At 37.0% G+C, this 20,340-nt stretch overlaps 1 protein-coding gene across 2 annotated transcripts in view; it reads right to left on the bottom strand.

Moving 5' to 3' along the window:
* Positions 1-20,096, bottom strand: part of LOC114144598 (complement C3-like) — a 28,037-nt gene extending 7,941 nt beyond the window's left edge. The window contains exons 1-34 of one of the 2 annotated variants that reach the window (XM_028017616.1): positions 19,947-20,096; positions 18,919-19,117; positions 18,448-18,610; positions 17,827-17,921; positions 17,129-17,217; positions 16,981-17,060; positions 16,820-16,907; positions 16,639-16,741; positions 16,375-16,492; positions 16,152-16,267; positions 15,738-15,884; positions 13,531-13,630; positions 13,316-13,407; positions 13,030-13,221; positions 12,790-12,945; positions 11,547-11,676; positions 11,028-11,096; positions 8,032-8,235; positions 7,812-7,926; positions 7,642-7,730; positions 6,270-6,409; positions 5,765-5,983; positions 5,559-5,622; positions 5,391-5,480; positions 4,905-5,111; positions 4,658-4,733; positions 4,392-4,551; positions 4,188-4,280; positions 3,934-4,084; positions 3,751-3,836; positions 2,228-2,305; positions 1,970-2,125; positions 1,093-1,155; positions 48-129 (exon numbers count right to left, since the gene is read on the bottom strand). In XM_028017616.1, the coding sequence (XP_027873417.1) occupies positions 48-129; positions 1,093-1,155; positions 1,970-2,125; positions 2,228-2,305; positions 3,751-3,836; positions 3,934-4,084; positions 4,188-4,280; positions 4,392-4,551; positions 4,658-4,733; positions 4,905-5,111; positions 5,391-5,480; positions 5,559-5,622; positions 5,765-5,983; positions 6,270-6,409; positions 7,642-7,730; positions 7,812-7,926; positions 8,032-8,235; positions 11,028-11,096; positions 11,547-11,676; positions 12,790-12,945; positions 13,030-13,221; positions 13,316-13,407; positions 13,531-13,630; positions 15,738-15,884; positions 16,152-16,267; positions 16,375-16,492; positions 16,639-16,741; positions 16,820-16,907; positions 16,981-17,060; positions 17,129-17,217; positions 17,827-17,921; positions 18,448-18,610; positions 18,919-19,117; positions 19,947-20,089 (4,153 nt within the window). In that variant the 5' untranslated portion in view covers positions 20,090-20,096. The remainder of the gene's footprint in view (positions 1-47; positions 130-1,092; positions 1,156-1,969; positions 2,126-2,227; positions 2,306-3,750; positions 3,837-3,933; positions 4,085-4,187; positions 4,281-4,391; positions 4,552-4,657; positions 4,734-4,904; positions 5,112-5,390; positions 5,481-5,558; positions 5,623-5,764; positions 5,984-6,269; positions 6,410-7,641; positions 7,731-7,811; positions 7,927-8,031; positions 8,236-11,027; positions 11,097-11,546; positions 11,677-12,789; positions 12,946-13,029; positions 13,222-13,315; positions 13,408-13,530; positions 13,631-15,737; positions 15,885-16,151; positions 16,268-16,374; positions 16,493-16,638; positions 16,742-16,819; positions 16,908-16,980; positions 17,061-17,128; positions 17,218-17,826; positions 17,922-18,447; positions 18,611-18,918; positions 19,118-19,946) is intronic. The other variant, XM_028017617.1, reaches the window with a different exon arrangement.
* Positions 20,097-20,340: the final 244 nt, after the last annotated feature.

Below are 20,340 nucleotides of genomic sequence, written 5' to 3'. Positions count from 1 at the left end.
AAACGCCTCTCACCCCAAAACCAGAAAATCAAACGTAAATAATTTACCTGCTGCAAGCTCCACAGTCAGGTTGAACATTGTGCAGTCATTTGCCTCTTCTTTAGGGATTGCGTAATAGAATGATACCATCTATAGGACAAATTATTTTAAAAATAGGTTTAGGTAAATGATAAATATTTGTCATGAGGTAATGTCTGTTTTCTTGACATATTGTTATATTGTTACATACTGTAGATATGTAATGTATCATAAGCTTCACAACTCAAAAAGCTCTTTAAAAGCAGAACAATATAAATGTTTTATTATTCGAATGAGTCCAAGTTGGTGAATTCCTCCATGGTTTTGATTCAGCAACAACAATATCCCGTTTGGTGCTATGTTTTATCTCGGGCACTGTAAAACTGGTCGACTGATGCGTGGGTGCCTGTGTTTAGAAAAGCTATTGAATAAGATGTGATGGCATTTCAAAGCCTTCAAGCAAAAATTGTTTACATATTCCCTTAGATGTGAATACAGTTGTATCTCAATAGAAATGTTAAAAATAGAGTATCACCGAAGATGTTATTTTTCACTACTTTAATCCAAATAATTAAACTTTATATAACATAACTCGGGACACTCACTGATAACTTTCTGAGTTACAACGTTCTCATGCAGAGTTAGACTTCTTTTTGTCTTCAGAACTGCCCCAGTTCCTCCTGACATAAATTCAACAACGTTTCAGAAGTATCACTCAGGTATTTTGGTTTGCGTTGAAACTAATCATGCATTTGCTGCTGATTTCCATCCCACATCCCTTAATGTGCTCTGTTGAATTAAGAACTGGAGAGCCTGCTGAGAAAGAGTGAACCCATTTTCTTGTTCAAGAAAGTACAGCCATCAGGAGATATGTATTCTGTGACCAAAAAGGATTGTGCATGGTCAGCAAGAGCTATTATTTGATTAAGGGGCAAAAAGTGTGCAAAGAAAATATCCCAGACACCATTAGAAGGTCAGATCTGTTTTCCTCTTAAAACACCCTCTCATGCTGTCTACGCATTCAGCAAAACTTTTGAATAATTAAAAATAAAACTGGACCAACTTCATGTTTACCTTCAAAGTAGCTTCCCCTGTTCCGGTGGCTGTAATGTTTACATCCTTGTTAACGCCTGTAAACTGTAAAATGGGTAAATAATAGTTAACATTAAATACATCCAATTACAATGCTGGTAGGTGTAGAGCCCTGGAAATATGTTAAGAACGTGATAATGTTAAATTAATAGGTATAATTATCTTATTGGGCAAGCATTCATTTGATTTAGTATTTAATTAGAACAATTCATTTGGTTTATGACTAAATATGTGCTCAAACTACTTTATTATTTTTTATTTCATAGATTTCTGTTATGATAATACCCCTTTAAGAAAGACACAATGCATGATGGGAGTAAAAACTTCATGACCTGTGGATATATACAAAAAAGAGAGAAAACTACACACGCTGTATGCTCGAACCGTGGATTTTGTTTAATAAAGTTGTACAAAAGCGAAAACCTTTGAGTTTTTTTAGTTCTTTTTAAGGGTGCAACATAAGCATTAACACATTTAGAAAGTAACAGCTTTAGACTGAAATACATGTCATAATTGGAGATTTGGTTTTAGCTGCTGAAGCACAATTAATTGAGTGACTGTTTACTGCTGCACTTCTTGCTTATTCCATGTAACAAGCAAATGAATTGAGTCAAGGGGCCATTTTCAGGTGATACATAAACCGTTCATTTACTAAACACCAAGAAATCCAAACACTGTTAGAGATTCTAAAAATCATAGAAGGGACATAATCTCATAGAAAGGGAGCAAATCAGTTGTGCATAAACATATGTTTGTAAAACAAAATGAACTGAAACAATGTTGTCAAAAGGAATGGGCCAAGATTTCTCCCCAGCTGTGATACACAAACATAAACTTGAAAATATGAATATATTCCTACCTTGTCGGATTTTGTTGAATAGTGACTTTCCTTGAGGAAATGATACTTAAGAAGATTTGACCTGCCTGGTAAGGAAATGTCCACATTCAGATCATATTTAGATTCTTCAGCGTTTGCCCAGTACTCTGCTACAGCCTGGTATACCATAATGGTAGCCTGGAGACAGTGACATGAAGAACCAGGACCATGTTACCAACAGATGACCACCATGCTAACAAACCAGATTTTTATGTTGAATGTAGAAAACTTCAGTGTTACCTGCGTTGATCCATAGCCTCCTTCAGACTTTTGCTGTTGGCTGAGCCATCTTACGATAGGTTTTGCCTGTGTAAAGGACTTTGAATAAAAGACAAAAGCCATTAATGTTTTTAAAAATGGAAAACAAAATCTGTGTCTTTTGACAGCTTACCTTAAAATAACTCTATTTTACTGTATTGCATATAACAACCACTACATAACCGAATGAGCAGCGGCCTCAGTAATAAACAAACTAAAGCTCTAGGGTCACACAGGAACATGATAAGCAAATAGTATTAGCAACTCAAGTTTATCACCCCCAGGCCCCACACACAAAATTACTAACCGATAAATAAAAAACTTCAATTGTCCACCTTTATAGAAATAAGGGCAGTAAAGTCACCTTTTAGCTTTAATTTTGTTATGGATTCTACGTTTCTTTTATATTTTATGTATATAATATAATGTATTTATAATGTATTTATATATATTTTTTATATTCATTCTTTTATATTCTATGTATGTTCTATGTATACTCTGCTTATTTTCATGTTTGATAATATATCAGCCGTTCAACCGGGCGTTGTAACGTTGGTGAAGAGTGTGTTGACTAAAGGACAAACACTGTAATCTAGTGTACCAGTGTGGTTGTGAGTTTTTGACTGTCCTAAAGAGTCTGCCGCCTCCTCTTCTCCATTCAACACAAACCAAGCGTTACAACTCCAGAGTTCACTCCCGGTTTCAATCTTCTGTGACCTCTCCATGATTCACTATTCAAGCCTCCTTGTGCAGTAACCTCTACCACTACTACTTCCTCCACAACTGGCACCTTCAAGGCTCATCACTTCCTCAAATCCTTCAACTTAATCTGTTCAGCCTCCATCGCTCTCCCATATGCAACACCGCATGGAGCAACACCCTGCACACTCTTCCCTGGCTTAAAACACTAATCTTCAGCCAGCAATATCATCCACTAATCTGCAATATTCATTAATATAATTGACTTTGCTCCCCTTTCGCTATTCCCTTGCAGTTATTCCACTCCCTAATAAAGAAACCTGCTGGACCAAGACATCTTCACTGTTTCCTGTTTCATAAACCCCTCTCCTGAGAGTTTTCTCACGAGTCACGTCGGTCATAACTTTTCTGCAAACACTCTGGCGTATGTCTTTCTGTCATGAAATGCGGTGGTGAGAGGTGGTGAGGCAGACGCAGCAGACCCAGGTAAGATGAATAGTAGATTTTAATAATAAAACAACACAGTCCAGCAACGGGCAGCACGGCCGAGCGGAAGCCAGGGCTCGATGCCGGTAGCAACCGTAAACACGACTGGAACACGAAAGACAGAACGCACATTAGACAAGGACCCGACAGAGACGCAGAGACACAGGTGACACTAAATACACACAGGGTAATTAGGGAACGAGAAACACCTGGGAGTAATCGAGGGGAGAACAGGACAACACGGAGACACAGAGACACCGAAAACTCGAAATTAACACACAGAAAACACAGAACATGACACTTTCTAAAGATGTGCTCACCCTGTTGTTGACAAGGGCAAGAAGAGCATACGCAGTCGCTTCCAATGTGTTTTCATGGGTTGTGGATGAAGGCCAGTGGGATTTGTCTATGAAAGAAATACCCCAAAAAAGCCAAAGTTTTGTCATTACACCATACTTGATAAATAATGATCATAAAATAAACAGATGCTTAGTCAGCACTACCTGGAGCAGCAAACTGGTAGAGAATATCTTTGTTCAGCTTATTTTCATTCGCCAAAGCATATGACGTTATAGCAACAGCATAGGGGTTGGTTAGTTGGGGAAGACGACTTTGCAGGTAAGTTACTGATTGGTAAATAGTGTAATTCAGATGCTGCAAAAAAGACAGAAAAAAATGTGTTGTTGTACTTTTAGCCTTAGTTTCTTGATTACTATACCACATATTGTGCTATAAATAATTGTGGTGAGGTACCTACTGGAATGTCAGAACATATTGATCGTGACTCTTGCATGGCAATCAGGCAAAAAGCCGTCATGGAGACATCTGAATCTCTACCAGCCACATCACCCTACAGATGTGTGTACAGGCATAATATAGATATGCATTACTTTGGTTGATTTCTCAGGTTTTTGCTTCAAAAAAGATTTAAGGACTACTTTAACTAAATCAAAAAACTTACAATCATTTCAAAATGGATCATATCTCCAACCTCCTTATACATTCCAGCAGGGTTCTTTGCTTTGAGAATAAGAAATTGAATAGCCTTGCAGATGACATTGCTGTCCACTTTCACAAGCCCATGGGCAATAGCAAAGACCTTGGCAACATAGGCAGTCAACCTAAATAGGGCCAAGAACACAGCAGGTTTCTTTTATGTTCAAAACCAATAATTGCGAAACTTAGTGGTGTGCAAACATTTGAGAGTTATAAAAACAGGTTCCTTACCAAGTGCCACTTGGGCGATCAGGAAATACAGCAAATCCGCCATCATTTTTACGGTAAGCAAATTCATTTTTGTAACCTGCATGAAACAAAAATGTTCAACATTTGATGGCAGGTATTAAATCTTCATAAATCTAACAAAGGATAAGTAATACAAAGTCACTCTTAGTGGGTAAGTGAAGGCTCTGTAAATGTCTGTATATTTCTTCATTCTGATGTTTTCAGAAATAAATAATTAGCATGAGCGTACCGGTGTTGATGTGTTGGAGAGCTTCCGCTCGTTTCTGAAAGCCCACATCTTCCCATTGGTTGGTTCTGTCCAGATATAATGTAGCAATGACCGGCAGGGTCATGGAGATCATGTTCTGCTCTCCACAGCCTCCCGGTGCTCTGATCAGTGTTCCCATGGATTTTCCACTAATAGCATTCTCCAATAGTGAACTCATCTGTTCCCGTCCTTTGTGAGCAGGAGAGGTACACAAACATTCTTAGATTATTTAGAAATAAAACAAAATTAATCTGACCAGACCTCCTAAAAGCTTTAAGCACCCACTGCAGGTGGCTCAGACAAAGGTGGAGCATGAGCTTTGCAGGTAAACCACTAATAAAAATGTTTTGCTAATATTTCATTGTAAAAATACTGTTGTCATCCCATGTGGATCACTTTGTGCTTAAATATTGATTTCAAATACTGTGTAACTTTCTTTGTATTTTTTCCCTGTTTACTGCGTCTTACCTGTGACAAAGATTTGTGTATTCAAAGGTGTGTTTGGAGCAAACTCTGTTTGAGGAATCTCACTATTTATAGTTTCGTCTTGTCTACCACCTAACAAAAGAAAAATGTATTCAATTAGAGGAAATTGGTAGATTTCTTAAATGGCTTTCATTTTGAGGGCACACTTACTAACACCTTTTTCAGCAGGGGCAAGTAGTACATTTCTAATGGATTTTTTCAATACACCTCTAGGCTGCAAAAACAGTAAAGTAGTCCAAACAACAACATTAATAAAAAGCAAAACTATTAAGAGACAGAACATCTTCAAGATTTGAAAAAAACAGTTCTAATATGGCATCCTAAACTCAGAAACCACATTAGTCTTTCCCACTTACCACAACCCGTAATTTTCTCTCAATTCCATCTGAGAGGCCAGTCTCTGAATCTGTAATAGCTGCTTTAACCGTAATTTTGACTTCCCCTTCCTTCATTGGAATAATAATGAATGGTACAGCACGTGTAGTTTGGGCCCCGACTCTAACCATCTGCTGAAACCTTCGCCGCTTAAAGGCTGCGCTACACACATCTTTTTCTTCAAGGAGGTCCACACGTACCTTAAACGAGACAACAAGAAGCCAATGATAAGTGAGAGGCATCAGCAAATAGGTTATTAACAAAATTAACAAAAATGTAATGCTGTTTTCAGTCCAGTATATTGCATTTGCAATGGTTTTGTTGCTCATATACTGCAAATAATTGTTGAAATACACTAAAATTATCCTGTCAAATAGATATTCTGATGACATATTTGATGTTCAGTTCGTACATCTTTTCACTGTGTCCCTTGTAGCACTGACTAAAATAGAGGTGTTCAGGCTGTAAAGTTCAAGACAGACTCACACTGACGGGGTCGTCATTGTAGTTATGTAAAATTGCTTTAATTTCAAGTTGTTCTCCATGGACAGCAGAGTACGGTAGCCTGAGGTCAATGAAGAAAGTTTTTTTAACAATGACCTCTAATGGCTCTGCCACACAGATACCTTAAAAACAGAAGGGAGGACAAATTTGGAAAACATGATAAAAACAATATATGAATGGAAAATTGTACAGCAACCTGTATATTGAAGAATTAATGTAGCACGTGAAAAAAATATTTAGTTAAAGCTTCATTATGTAACTTTAATAACGACTATGTTTTTTTCATATTTATTACATATCTCCTAATGTCGTGACAGTATAGTATGAGACAGATAATCTGTGAATAATAAAAAATAAAAATCAAGCTTCTCTGCCTCCCAATGATCCTACAGCCATCTGCAGAAATGCCCTGCTCCTGGTCAGAAACAACCAGAAGCCAGGAGGAGTCTCTTAGAGCTTTCAATCAGGATTGCGTATTTACTGCTTAATGTGCCAATGGTGAAGAAACAACTTGTAATTACAGGAAAACTGTTTATCCGCCGTCATCAGTGGCCATGCTAACTAGCCTGACCAGTCAGGCTCTGTTGAGGTGAGCCAGCTGTAGCATATCAGAGAGCAAGGGGGAGGGTTACTAGAGTGATTGACAGCAGTAAGACCCTCCTCATGGCACTAATTAGCTGTTTCTGACATAACTTGGCAGAGGAGTGCATTTTTTTCAGATTTTCTGTCTCATACTTTACTGTCACAACATAGTGAAACATATAAAAATGCAATAGTATGTAACAAAAGTTACATACTATTGCTTTAAGTGGTAAACCTTAACAACTTTTAAAGCTTTAGTAGATTCCAGCTATGTGTGTTAATGTATTAGCATTGCCTACATGTTTTTTTTTTCTATCCCTTTTTTGTGTCATTATAATTCAAAAAGGTTTTTTCTAAGCCTCAAGTGCCGAACATGTGGAGGATTTTATCATTCCTTGGAAAACAAATTTGTAACTAAACTTTTTAAGGCTCAAACCTGAATTTGGTTCTATACTGACCACAGAATTATTCCACAGACCAACATGCACACTGAAATTAGTATTAAAATATTCAAACTGATCCAAAGCCAAGTAAAGCAAGGAAAAATTAAACGTGGAGATTTACAGCATCCAGTGACAAGAATAAAACATCTAGAATTTGGCTTGTTTTGTTGATAATGAACCTGGATGAAACAAACAAGGTACTGAAATAGATAAAAGGCAGTTCAGTCATATAAATAAATATTTAAATGAACTAAGGTTGTGAAAAAAGAAAGCAAAAGGGAGAAATATATATATTGATAAAAAAAACAACACACAGCTTAAGTACTCACCATGAGTGTTTGACAAACTAATTCCAGTCAGTTGCCATGTGGTGATAGAGTCAGGCAATGCATATTTTTTCCGAAAGGTTGTGCTGACACTGGCATAAAGAAACCATAAATCCCTTTAATAAATGTGGAACTTTCTGTTCTTGCGTACATTTCTTTGGTGCTACTCTCACCAGTCTGGATCGTCCCGAGGGCATCCAGGTAATGTGATATCATACCAAAGCCAGCTTTCAGGGAATTTGCTTCGTGTTGTTATTATGTTGCTCATGTGATAATCATCCACCTCACCTAAACACAAAAATAAGCACTGGTAAAACTTTTATTGAGCAGCTGTGGGGATGACATAACAATGTTATGACTAAAACAAAACCACCTAAACCCTTTCCCACTTACTACGGGCCAAATGAAGTATTTCTTCTCTTCGCTTAGCTTGCTCTTTTTGCATCTCATTACAACAGTGCAAGAAAGCTGTAACACAATCTGGGCCGTCCGAAATGTAATTGCTCCGCCTCTCACATGTGTATGCAACAGGGATGTCCTTCATACCATCCAGACAGCACTCTCTTTTCAACTTTTCAGTTGCATTATATGTGTTTGCTGTTGGGAAAGTGAGATTTAATGAGAAGAAAATATGGAGAAAACATAATAAAATTTCCAAAACGAAACAATGAAACACAACAATACACAAAGAATGCTTTGTGTCTTTCATGATCCCAGGACAATCTCTGTGTCATGATCAACCTGATGGGCACCATCATTTAAAATATAGACTGTTCTTCAGATCAAACTTTAACCGGATGTTCACAAATGAGACAAAAAACTGACTCATTGACTCTCATTTTTGACTCTCATTTCTTCTACTAGTTAATCATCTGATCCATCATCCCAAATAGAAACTAAATCAGACACTCTAATGCATTATATCATCATAGATAAGATATTGCGTAAAGTGAAATCCAAAACTATTCAAACCATTGGCAAGTTTAAAATTGTAATAGTTTTAATTCAAACAAGAAGTTTGTTTATTGAAGAAAAGGGACAGATATCTTTTAAAAGGTATCCTGTCAAGAAATCTGACATGGGGTTGTGAGATCTTTCCAGGTACATGCAGAAAAGGTGCATGAAGGCCTGGGAAAAATAAAGCAATCTTGTGGTTTGATTAAAATGATTTAAAATAATAATTAAGTTGAATATGTATGAATACAATTGGTAATATGTGTAACAGTAATCACTAAATAACTTTCAGGATTTCTGAAGAATGATCTGTAATGGCAACAATAATGTAATGAGTATGGTTGATGATTTATAGTCAATGTAATGATTATGCTTGATGATTTATAGTACGAGAAAGATGTGATGATTTAAAAGTGGTTCAACATGATTTTAATACAATGGTTGATGATTTGTAACAGATAAAATAGAGAGTTATAGAAAAGAGAGGAAGTTATAATGTTAGAGTATGCATGATGAGTAAAGGCCCTGCTGACAGGATATGTCGCAAGTTGGGGAAGGACGGGACTTTCCATAAACCTCAGCAAACAGGGTGGGGGCCGTTGGGGTTTTCCACCAGAATCAGCAGATGTTCAGGAAGTCACGTAGACCAAGCTCTCCATACACACACATGGTGGAAAAAAGTATAAAAAGGGACTGAAATGAGGAAGCAGTCGTTCTTTAGTCCGCGGCGTCGGAGAAGATTCAACACGGAGCAGCAGATTGAGGAAACAGCAGCGGACCGCACTTCGGAGCCACGGGAAAGACGAGACTTCGCGCCGCATAGAAGGGACAAGATCCTACCGCCCCAGCCCTGGTTCCTGATCCGACCGACGGCCCTGCCTCAACCCAACGATCTCTAACTCTGCAGCAGACTTGGAGGAAAGACAAAGGTCCCCGAGGGATAAAGAGCTGGGTTTTCAAAGGCTTTGGACCCGTTCTGCTTTGCATCTATTCTAAGGAGGATTTTTCCGTAAAAGGACAAAAACTCTGACCAAGGATTCGGGATTTTTCTGTTGCCAAGATCCACCATCAACTGGGCGTGAGTTGAGTCTGCTCGCTAAACGTTCATCACAGTACTTGCGACATAGGTTAGGGAAAAGAGACAGGATAGTATGATTATACATGTTGATTTTATTATACTGCTCTGGAATTATATACAATTAATTATTGATTTGTATGTCACATATCCCTGCTTAAGCTTGCTCAATAAATTTATGTTATAAAATTCTAATGAGGTTGGTGGACATTGGGAATTAATTGTGTCCTTTAATTAATTTCCAGTTCTTTTAATTTAGGTAAAATTAATGTACATGATTCTAGTGAATAGGTGGCTTCATAATTTCCTTTGGTGAGAGTAAATAATGACCTTGGGACTTATATCCAAGTTACTAAAGTTGATCCAAGAGCGAGTTATATTTTAGAAGGCGAGCTACCGTTAACAGAAGTGGTTATTGGAATTATGCAGCTGCGAGGGCTACTCAGCTGATTGTTTCTTAACTGAAAAGGGTCGTAGCTTCTGGATTGGAGGTAGTTAGAGCTAGACGAATCGCTTTCGCCACCAGTTTGAATAGATTATCTCTTATAGATCGCTAATAGGGTAATACCCGGGTCTTAGAGATTTTTCCGGACCTGTTAGACAGAGAACTGGTCGGTAGTCAGCCCAGGAGAGTTGTGAGGAATGGGCGGGGCTGGCTATTACGCAATAACACACAATCCTTACATCTTAGTGTTCCTACAAAACATTGATCCTGAACACACTCCATTTACAAAAGATGTAGATGGAGAATAAAATGAGCAAAAGATTACTTGAAATTTTAAGCGATCGATTCATCTTTCGATAGGCAGACAGTTAGATAGGTGGGTAGGTAAGTAGGTATGTATGGATGTGATTGGGTTGAGGAACTTAGATTTTGCCCAGGTAGACATGGGAGGTTTGGGGTTTGGAGATTGGCTGCTCTGCTGGGGCTCGCATGGTGCCTACAATCCTGGCTGGTTCCGCAAGTCTCTGTGCCTTAAGCTTTTGTCAGAAGGACTGCTACCCTCACCCAGCGCGGCAGCCACTCTGTTGTGAGTCCCTTGTTCCTGGACAAGAGGGGACCAGTTGTGGAGCTGCCCCCATTGGGCCTCCCACTCTCTCTTGCCTAACATCACCACACATCGGTATGGTCTTGATGGGAGAATGGACCTTACAGGCATGGCAGAAGCACCATGCACAATCCTGTCCTCAAGTCTTCAAGTCTACACATTTGATGAGGAACTTGTTGCCATTATCTGTGTAGTTTCAACATTTTATACTTTTTTCTTCTGTTTGTCTGTTGTTTTAAACCAAAAGCAACATCTGCAGAGCATAATTTCAACTGACCTAAAATGAGGAGGGAATAATAGCTACAACTTACCCAATTTGGTTATGACTTCTGAAATGGCGGCAGCTCGTTTCTGCCGGTGATGAGACTCACATTTTAAATCTGTAATTGCAAGAAAAAATTTGCTGTTAAACAAACAAAGGACAAAACTATTCTCCATAGTGTATGAATATATTTTAAATAAGGAGTTAGTAATAAGGCATCTTTAAAACTACATCTTGCTCTGTGTCTGATTTATCTAACTTATGTCTAAGCACAGTTGTTTTAAACAAGTTGCTTGTAAATTATTTTCAGTACATTGTTTTAAAAAATCTACTTTCTCATTTTAACAGTTGAAACACTGCTTTTAAAAAATAAATGTTTTTTTCAGATGTTATGTTGTTCGAAGCTCCTTTAAGTGCTTCATCTATGAGAGAAACAGTTATATAAAGTCTGAGTCTGTAGTAAAAAATAAAAACATGAGTACATATAGACTGAGGAACAAAATAAGTCTAATAAGTTGCCAGGTTAGGTTTTTAGTTTGTACTCTAACACCTTAGGATCAGGACTTACCTGTTCTGTAGGGTGTCTCAAAAGCTGTGTTGGTCTTAAATAACAGCCCAGCATCATTGAACACATTCCTGCTATTGTTCCCACCACCTGGACTGCAGCCTGTGTCATACTGCTCAACCACATCCCAAATCTGAGCAAAGGAGAGGTTATTCAAATATTTACACTTAATGATTTCACAACATGTTTGGCTGTTAGTCTAGTGATGATGCCCTTTTCTTAAACAAGCCAGCTTCTTCTATAAATTTTGAAAAAAACATTTTAAAGTGTGTTCAGGATCAATGTTTTGTGGGAACACTAAGTTGTGACCCTGTTTTACATCACAAAGCAGTTGATTTGTTGTGAAGTCGAACATTTTGGATTGTCTTCTTTAAAAGTATGTACGGTAATTGGTTATAATAGGAACTGATTTAAGCTCAACTGTTTCATTACTGGGTTTTACAGTACAAGTGTGTTGTGTTATTATCATTGTAAAACGGAAGAACCTGGTCAGTACTTTATGGAGCAATGTACAGAAAACACACTGAGTAGCTTCTGTAATGTGTTGTTTTTTTGTGGCAGTTTTTTGCAGTGTTTGCAAAAATAAATGTGTTGCATGGGAGATGAGTTGGCCTATCATTTTCAGCAGAGAAAAATCTGTATTCCACGCTTCTACTTTCATAATATATCATTGCAACATGAACTTTACATTTTCCATAAATTCCATTTGAAAGTTAAATATCCATATCTTTTTGTGAGTAGTTATATATAACTACTCATATATACAGTATATATACTGTATATATACATTTTTTTTGCTTGTTTTTTTTTTCCATGTGAAGTTAAAAATTAATCATCTCTACATGATCATCACGTGGAACAGATGTATTTCAATGTGGGAAATTGCTATGGATTTGAAACCGTTTGTGGTAAGTTTTCAAATTTGAATGGTATTGTGATAATAAGTGTTTCCCAACTATGGTCCTGAAAACACATGGTCCTGCATGTTTTATGCGTGTCCTTGCTTCAGCCCGGCTGATTTCAATTGATGACGTTTGCTGAGCTGCAATGATCTGAATCAGGTGCATTAAAGGAGGGAAACGTCTAAAACATGCAGGGCAGTGTGCCTTGAGGACCAGGGTTGGGAAATACTGTGTCTATACAAACTTATAGAATCACATTGAATGTCATTTTCTTTTTTTTTTCAAAGCATAGGACAGAAATCTAACATGTTAAACATGGAGAAGAAAAAAAAATTAAAAATTGCCTTTTTCTGTGTCAGACGGTACTTATTGTTTAGAATATAGACCCCTTTGTCGACTGCAACCAGACCCACTTTTGCCCCTGGATCTCCTGTGACTTTAAGCTCAAGCATGCCTTTTTCTCGAGGCAAGTATGATTTCTTGTTTGAGCTTAACGTCAACTAAAAAAGTAAGAGAAAAAAACCCCATTAGAGCTGTGATTCATTAAATCCTGGACTTTACTTGCAATGTAACATTTCTCTCACCGATCCCATGCAGGTGTCTTCCACGTCGACCCAAACAGAGTCAGATACCACTTCCTGGGGAGTTGGATGGTAGTAGGCAACGAGGCGAAAGGATGGCAGCATTTCTTTGGTAATTGGAAGTATCATGGTGATCAGTGACTGACTTTCTCTCCTGTATCGTTTATACTGGACCAACTGGCCTCTGCTGAAGACCTGTGGGAAGGGTTAGTTTAACTATGCAACAAAGGAAATCAGACTCTGAAAGGATGCCCATTAACAAGACGTAAATTTAAAGAGTGTTTCTCACGAGGCATGTGATGTCACAATGTTTATCCTGGCCTTTAAAATAAAGATTAATCTTCATGTTTGTCCCCAATTTCAGGAGTGTCGTGTCCAGACCTGTAGTCATAGATTTCAGCTGTTAAAGTGGGACAATCAACAGAAGTAGAAACCCATGTATTTTGTATGTTACTGATATTACCATGGTCAGAGTTTATTAAAATATGTCTAGAAATCACTTACCTATGTGGATGTAATTGCTGCTTTCATGTTGATATGGGTAGGCTGTCATGTTGACTGATGCTTGTCTTTCATAAGGGATTTGAGGAACATTTGTCCTTGCCTAAAATCAGACAAGCATTTAAAGAAAGGAAAAAAAAAAAGTAATTGACAGACTAAATCTGTGATATTATGAAATAGGGCAGAAGAAACTGGTTTCTGTGAATATGGGCACAGTTATGCTTGTTATATACTTGTTTCGCTGTCTTTACAAAAAGTCGGCCTGCTATCACCTGAAGAACATTTCCAGGATTAAAGGACTAATGTCTCAGCCAGATCTAGAAAAACTCATCCATAAGTTCATCTTCAGTCGTATTGATTATTGCAACAGCTTCTTCACAGGTCTGTCCAACAAATCAATCAAACAGCTGCAGCTGATCCAGAACGCTGCTGCTCGCGTTCTCACTAAAACCAAGAAGATAGAGCACATAACACCAGTTTTAAAGTCCCTACACTGGCTCCCTGTAGCTCAAAGAATAGACTTTAAAATACTGTTGTTAGTTTACAAATCACTGAACGGCTTAGCACCACAATACATTAAAGATCTGCTGTTGTTGTATCAACCTTCCAGACCTCTCAGGTCTTCTGGTTCTGGTTCTGGGGATGCAGAGCAGAAACGAGGAGAAGCAGCTTTCAGCATCTATGCACCACAAATTTGGAACAAACTTCCAGAAAACTGTAAAACAGCTGAAACACTGACTTCTTTTAAACCTCGACTAAAAACCCACCTGTATAGGATTGTACTTGAAATGTAATCAATTACAAATTTATTGATGGAACTTGACTTAATGTGTTTTGATTGTTGATTCTATGTTGCATTGTGTTTCTGTGTTTGATATGATGTAAAGCACATTAAAATGCCTTGCTGCTGAAATGTGCTATACAAATAAAATTTGATTGATTGATTGATTGATTGATTGATTGATTTACTACAAGTCTTTTACGTCTTAAGTGAGGGGTGTTTGACCAGCCAAAAACCCTCCATTTATGCACATGAAAATTTGAATGTGCACTCATCTCAGCTCTCTCTAGTTGACTCTAGTTGAGTCAATTGATATTGATTGTTCATAGACAGGATTTACATTTGATTCTGTTGCATCCTTCCTCATTTACACCTAATACCCCAAACCTGGCACCCCTCTCACCCGCAGAAAAAAAAAAAAAAAAAAAAAAAAAAACCAAAGAGAAAACTACATTTATTGCAGCTTTTGTCCCACAAAAATATAAAATAAATGCGTGACTATCATGATGAAGTAGTGACCATGGACCCAAATGCAGCAAGGCAGAAATAGCCCGTGTCTGTCCTACTGCTTCGGGTCATGGAGGAATTTAAAGCAACTATCACCACATCAATGCACTTTAAGTCACTGGCATACCTTCAGTTGGCTCATGTGTAGCACCTGTCAAGACAACTGCATCTGGTTTATTGTTTTTTGATGTTTGGTTTAAGGTGGCAGTAGTTAAAGTTAATATTAGACAGTATTAAGTTTAATATGTGTGGTAGTTTTAGTAAATTTGTGTTGATGCTCATTAAGTTTGGTTAAGTGTACATTCAAATGTGGGGGGAACTTTTATTTTGTTCCACGGACCATGTGTTGCCCGGGGAAGCATTGGCTGGCGCACTTAGAGCCACATGGGGCATTCAAGCTCAAGAAGCAAATTAAACTTTATTCCTCTGGAGTCAATGCGGCTAATGATGTACGGTTTTGTTTATTTGTATCTTTTATTTATGTAAATACTCCATTTATTGTGAACTGATTTGGGTTTGTGTTACCTTTTGTTTTTAGTTCTGATGGCATTTTTGGGGACTTTGTAAGACGTGTCCACAATAAATGGCTGTTGAAACCAAGAACTGCGTTAAGCCTCGATTAAACTCGATAGGAGTAACATCATGTCCTAAAAGAACAACATTTTTTAGCATTCACCTATAGATTCTGAAAAGACTTCACAGCAGCTGCTGTCTTAAAAACAAAAAAAGAGAAGAAGTTTGGTTGTATTTTTTCAAGTAGTTAAAAATACATGAAAGAGTTGACTAAGAATTTGTTTAAAAAAAAGGAAAAATACACGGAAATCAGGAAATTATTTCACAAAAAAAGCCAAAAGCCAAGTAGGTCAATTTCACCTTTACACTACAGAAGAGCTATTAGACATGAAGGGTCCAAATGACTTACTGTAATAAGTAGGGGATCGGAGCTTGCCACTGTATTGATGGTAAGCCTCGCTAATCCACTGGCTCCAGTTAAACCATGAACTGACCCAGGATCAACTACCACATCCACACCTTTCGCTGGACTCTCATCAGGATTTAAAACTTCGATCTGTTAAAGAAAACAAATGCTTGAAAGCATTGTTTTAACTTTTACAATTATGTTTTTTTTAATGTTCAACACAGTCCAACTCTCTAAGTAACATGCAAAAATCCTTTTACAGTCCTGCAAACCCTTTAGGCCAAGCTTATCACTGGTATTACTACTATTGTGTCAGAAATGCTTCCACTGATTAAGTAAAACCAACAAAGTTGTTTTTTTGTCATGGGGGAGGAGGGGCTACACATTTTTCTGATGAGACATAAAGATTTTACTTACTGTTACATCAAACGATACTCCTGGTTTGAAATATTTGGACGTTTTCTTAAAGCTGATGGTGTAAGGCGATGTGACAATCTTGATGCCTCCCAACTCAACTTCCACCAATTCACCACCTATTTTTAATGTTTCATTATTAGTGAATCACTTATACCTCCAAATATTGATCATGCATAGCAAAAATTATTTTAAAAAAGCTTTCATTTCCTCTTGTCATGCTTACCATTCTCTGTCAGTACACTGGCTTTTATAAATATAGTTTCCCCAACCAGGCTGTTCACATCTTTGATTGTGTTGATGTTCTCCTTTGTTATTTTGGCCTCTCCATGGCCTTCAGTAATCTAAAATGGAATGAAACATATTTTACCATAAAACATAATACCAAATAATAAACCATGTTGGAAAACCACTAACTGTTAAAAAATCACAGCAACATTTGAATTGTATCCTAATTAATATTTGTCCAGAAAAGTCTAAAACAACTTACCGGAATTCTCTGGAGAGAATCAGAAATGCTTTTTTTCTGATTTTCATGCATAACTCCAAAAACAACATAGGCTGACCCATCCACTTTTTTACCAAATGTGTACCTGAAACCGTGAATTAAACAACTTATTTTCAGTTACAGAGTAAGAAGTTCCTTTTGTGCATCAATCAATTTTTCATACGTAGCTTCAATGTTGAATTTGAGTTCTTTGCTGTCCACATAGAAGCAGGGCTGCAAAGGATTCACTTCCACCTCAAAACTTGGAAGCACTGTGAAATGATCGTTGCACATTTGATCATCTTCTCCATTTGATGGCCACAAGTGTAGCAATCCTACACTTACCATATTCTTTAACCTCAAACTCTGACACAAAGCTCTGTGTGCTGGTGCTGAACTTTGCAATTACCTTCCAAATTCCTGGGCTTTAGGAGAAGATGCACATCAATAGGCAGAGTAGATTATTTTCATCTTGCATCGTAATGTAACTTACCTTACAAGTTCACCAAGTTGGTACATTCCAGAGTGTATTTGTGAATTCATAACAAAAAAGTTAGACTGTAAAGTGGCGCCATCAGGGGTCTAAACAGAAACATTAAATAAGCATTAGTAATCCTTTGTAGGAACCATCAGTGTAAAAAACTCTTTCCTTCAGAAGCATTTCTGAAGGAAACTGTTATTTTATCCATTACTGTTACACAATAAAGCCATTCAATAAGCTAGAATATGAGTTATGATAAACGTAATTTATCAAATTAAAAGTGCTTCTTGAAACAAATAACCTTCAAGCAGGTATTAAACATGCTTTTCAACAGGCCAAATTTCTGTATAAAAACTTTTTTAATAACCTAATGTAACATTCTAATTCTAAATGTTGAGGTTTTAGTAGATGTTAGGAGAAAGACATCATTATTAACAGTAATAAAGACTTAAATGTCAGTCTGTATAATTCATATGCATCATGTGTTTCACTCGGTGAATTAAATTACTGAAACAAATGACATTTTTTAAATAATATTGTAGTTCAATGGGTAGGATTATATGTCTGACTTGTACTTAAAACTAAAATGCTCTTCCAGTTAAATATGTGACAGAAGTACTTCTTGCAAAATTAGTATGTATACGTATTATGTTAAATTTCTTAAACTTTGATATGGTTTCATATATTTAGTTTTGCATATAGTACAATACCACAATCTGAATGTTAATTAAAGCATCAGCTTCGGATTGGGACGCTCTCTCCACCGGTTCCATGCCAGGCCTGATTGCAAACAATCTGTAGTTGACTGTCAAACAAGCAGAGGGCAGACACTTGTTTATATGTCTCATCACAATTACACAACGTTTCAGTTTGCTGAAAAAGCAAAAAGCATTTCCCTGTGAGAATAACTGTCTTTATTTCTAACAATAATAACTGGTTTTTGAACGCAAGTCTTTTTAACTTCCCTTGTGTGTGATAGTTTGTAGTTTTCTTGGCAATATCATAATATTACACGCCTTCATTTGCATGCTAGGCAACATTAAGTCCTGCGTCCTGTTCACACTACAGGATGCAGCGACACTGAAAACGATGAATGCTGTGCTAACCAGTGACGCTCTAACACAGAACGATAAAACCCCCCCAAAAAACAACAACAAAACAACCACTCCAAACAGCGCTATATTTGTTCCTTGCAAGAGTGATGCACATGGAGAATAGAGACAGAGACATGGACCTATTACGTCATTCTTGTTTTAAAGAACTCAACCGGTAATATATGATCATTTCTGGAAGGATGCGGATAAAAGACATAACGCACAAGTCATACTTACCATTGCTATTAGGGGTGTAGATAGTTTTGTCAGTCTGGATAAAAATATAGCCAGGCTCAAAAGAAACCAACACAACTCTCTCCAGCAAATGGTCGCCAAAGTCTGCTTGAAGGTAAACGTACTGCTTTCTTTTCGAGTCAATTTCAAACTCATCGGCAGGGATCTGAGGAACAGTAACCCGGTTAATTAAAAGTTAGATCATTTTAAAAAATCAGCTCATTTCAATCTACAGTGTGTTTCTGAGATTACGTTGTTTAAAATGTTACACTTTACACAGGGCAAGTATAATACGAGTAGTGCAAAATTCTGAAATATATACATTAGTATATATAAAAAGAAAATAGATGTAACTATTTTTTACACTAACATGAATGTTAGCCGTGAAACACTTTGTAACAATTATGTAACAAAAAAGTACTTAAAATTTTATATTAGATTAAGCATTAGTAATGGGTCTTGACATAATTTTACCGTTATTCTTCCCAGACCCTGGAAGTTTCCTTTTTTTGTAAGCCTCACAGGTGTCGATGCTAATTTTTTTGCTTTTGTTGGGAAACTCCACGCAGCAATTTCAACAGGAACCTCTCCTTCGGATTCGCAGTCTTGAATTTCCACAAATATGTTTTCTGTCGCGCCGACTCGCAACAAGTTGGGGGCGGACAAAACTTTCCTGTTGAGGAAAAAAAAAAGGTAGAAGTTGTCCAATAAACTACATGTAAAGAACAACTTTTTAAAATATGTATATCAATTCTTTCATTCCTGTTGAACAGATCCAGCAGCTATTTTACAATTTAGAAGAAAGCATAAGAGGCTAAAACCAAATCTAAATTGAGTTTTACTCCAAATGAAAGGTAAAATAACAGAGTGAAATGTTTAACCTTCAACACTTCAGGGATGAACATCATCTGGACTTACATCTAGTGGTAGAACGATAAAAAGTTTCATCATAGTTCTGGACTTAGTTCGTTGCTTTATTTGCTTTAAATAAAGCCTGAGATAGGCAGATAATTTACTGGCATTTTAGCGCAAACAGTACTTTGATCTGAGTGACACGACGATGGAATCAAAGTTTAAGCAGTACTTTTAATATTAAATAATTACAAATCACCTTTTCTGTTTTATGTAAAGTTTTTATCTGGTAACTGTAGGAAATGTTTCAATTTTGCTGTTTTTAAAGCATGTTTGTTTCAATGCAATCGCAATGACAATACAATAAAAATTATGCAGACGTAACACTGTTGGGATAAGACATTGCATTTGGTAAAAGCACACATCAACTATGTTTTTCCATGAACTAAAAGCAAAATTAGTTTCTAAAATAAACAAATTCTAAAATAAACAGGTTCTGAGACAATTAATGCATTGTTAACTGCAGCAAAGAATCAAATCAAGAGTTGAATGAGAAAGAGACGTTGGCTCATTCAATCTAAAAGCAACTTGGAACAAGTGTCAATTAAAAAAAAAAAAAAGAAAAGAAAAAGTTTTCCAGATATACTTACAAAGGAAATGCACTCGACTGAGAAGTCAAACAAGAAAAAGCCACCAGCAGGAGCTGGAGAGCAGAGATTCCCATCATTGATCCCATCTCTGCTGTGGCTTCGGATCGCTGGCGAGCCTGTCTTTTATCTCCAGGCAGCAGCATCCTCTTCCTGCCTCTTTTACTTTGTCCAATTGAAAGACAGCTAATCAGCTTACGCAGTGGGACTTTTGTAATTTTTCAAATGGTGAAGCAAGTAATGATCACTAATAAAAAGGCACTTTATATAGTGCCTTTTTATAGTGTTTGTCTGTTAGAGAGACAAACTAAAACTAAGGACTCTTTTGCAGTTAATTGATTTATATGTTAACCCTTTCATGCAGGAATTATGATGCTTTATGTCAGGATTTTTTTCC

The sequence above is a fragment of the Xiphophorus couchianus genome, chromosome 5, assembly GCF_001444195.1.
Source record: "Xiphophorus couchianus chromosome 5, X_couchianus-1.0, whole genome shotgun sequence".
In the NCBI taxonomy this organism is placed as follows: Eukaryota; Metazoa; Chordata; class Actinopteri; order Cyprinodontiformes; family Poeciliidae; genus Xiphophorus; species Xiphophorus couchianus.
Note: the sequence above shows the minus strand (reverse complement) of the source record. Positions and strands in the feature narration are given on the sequence as shown.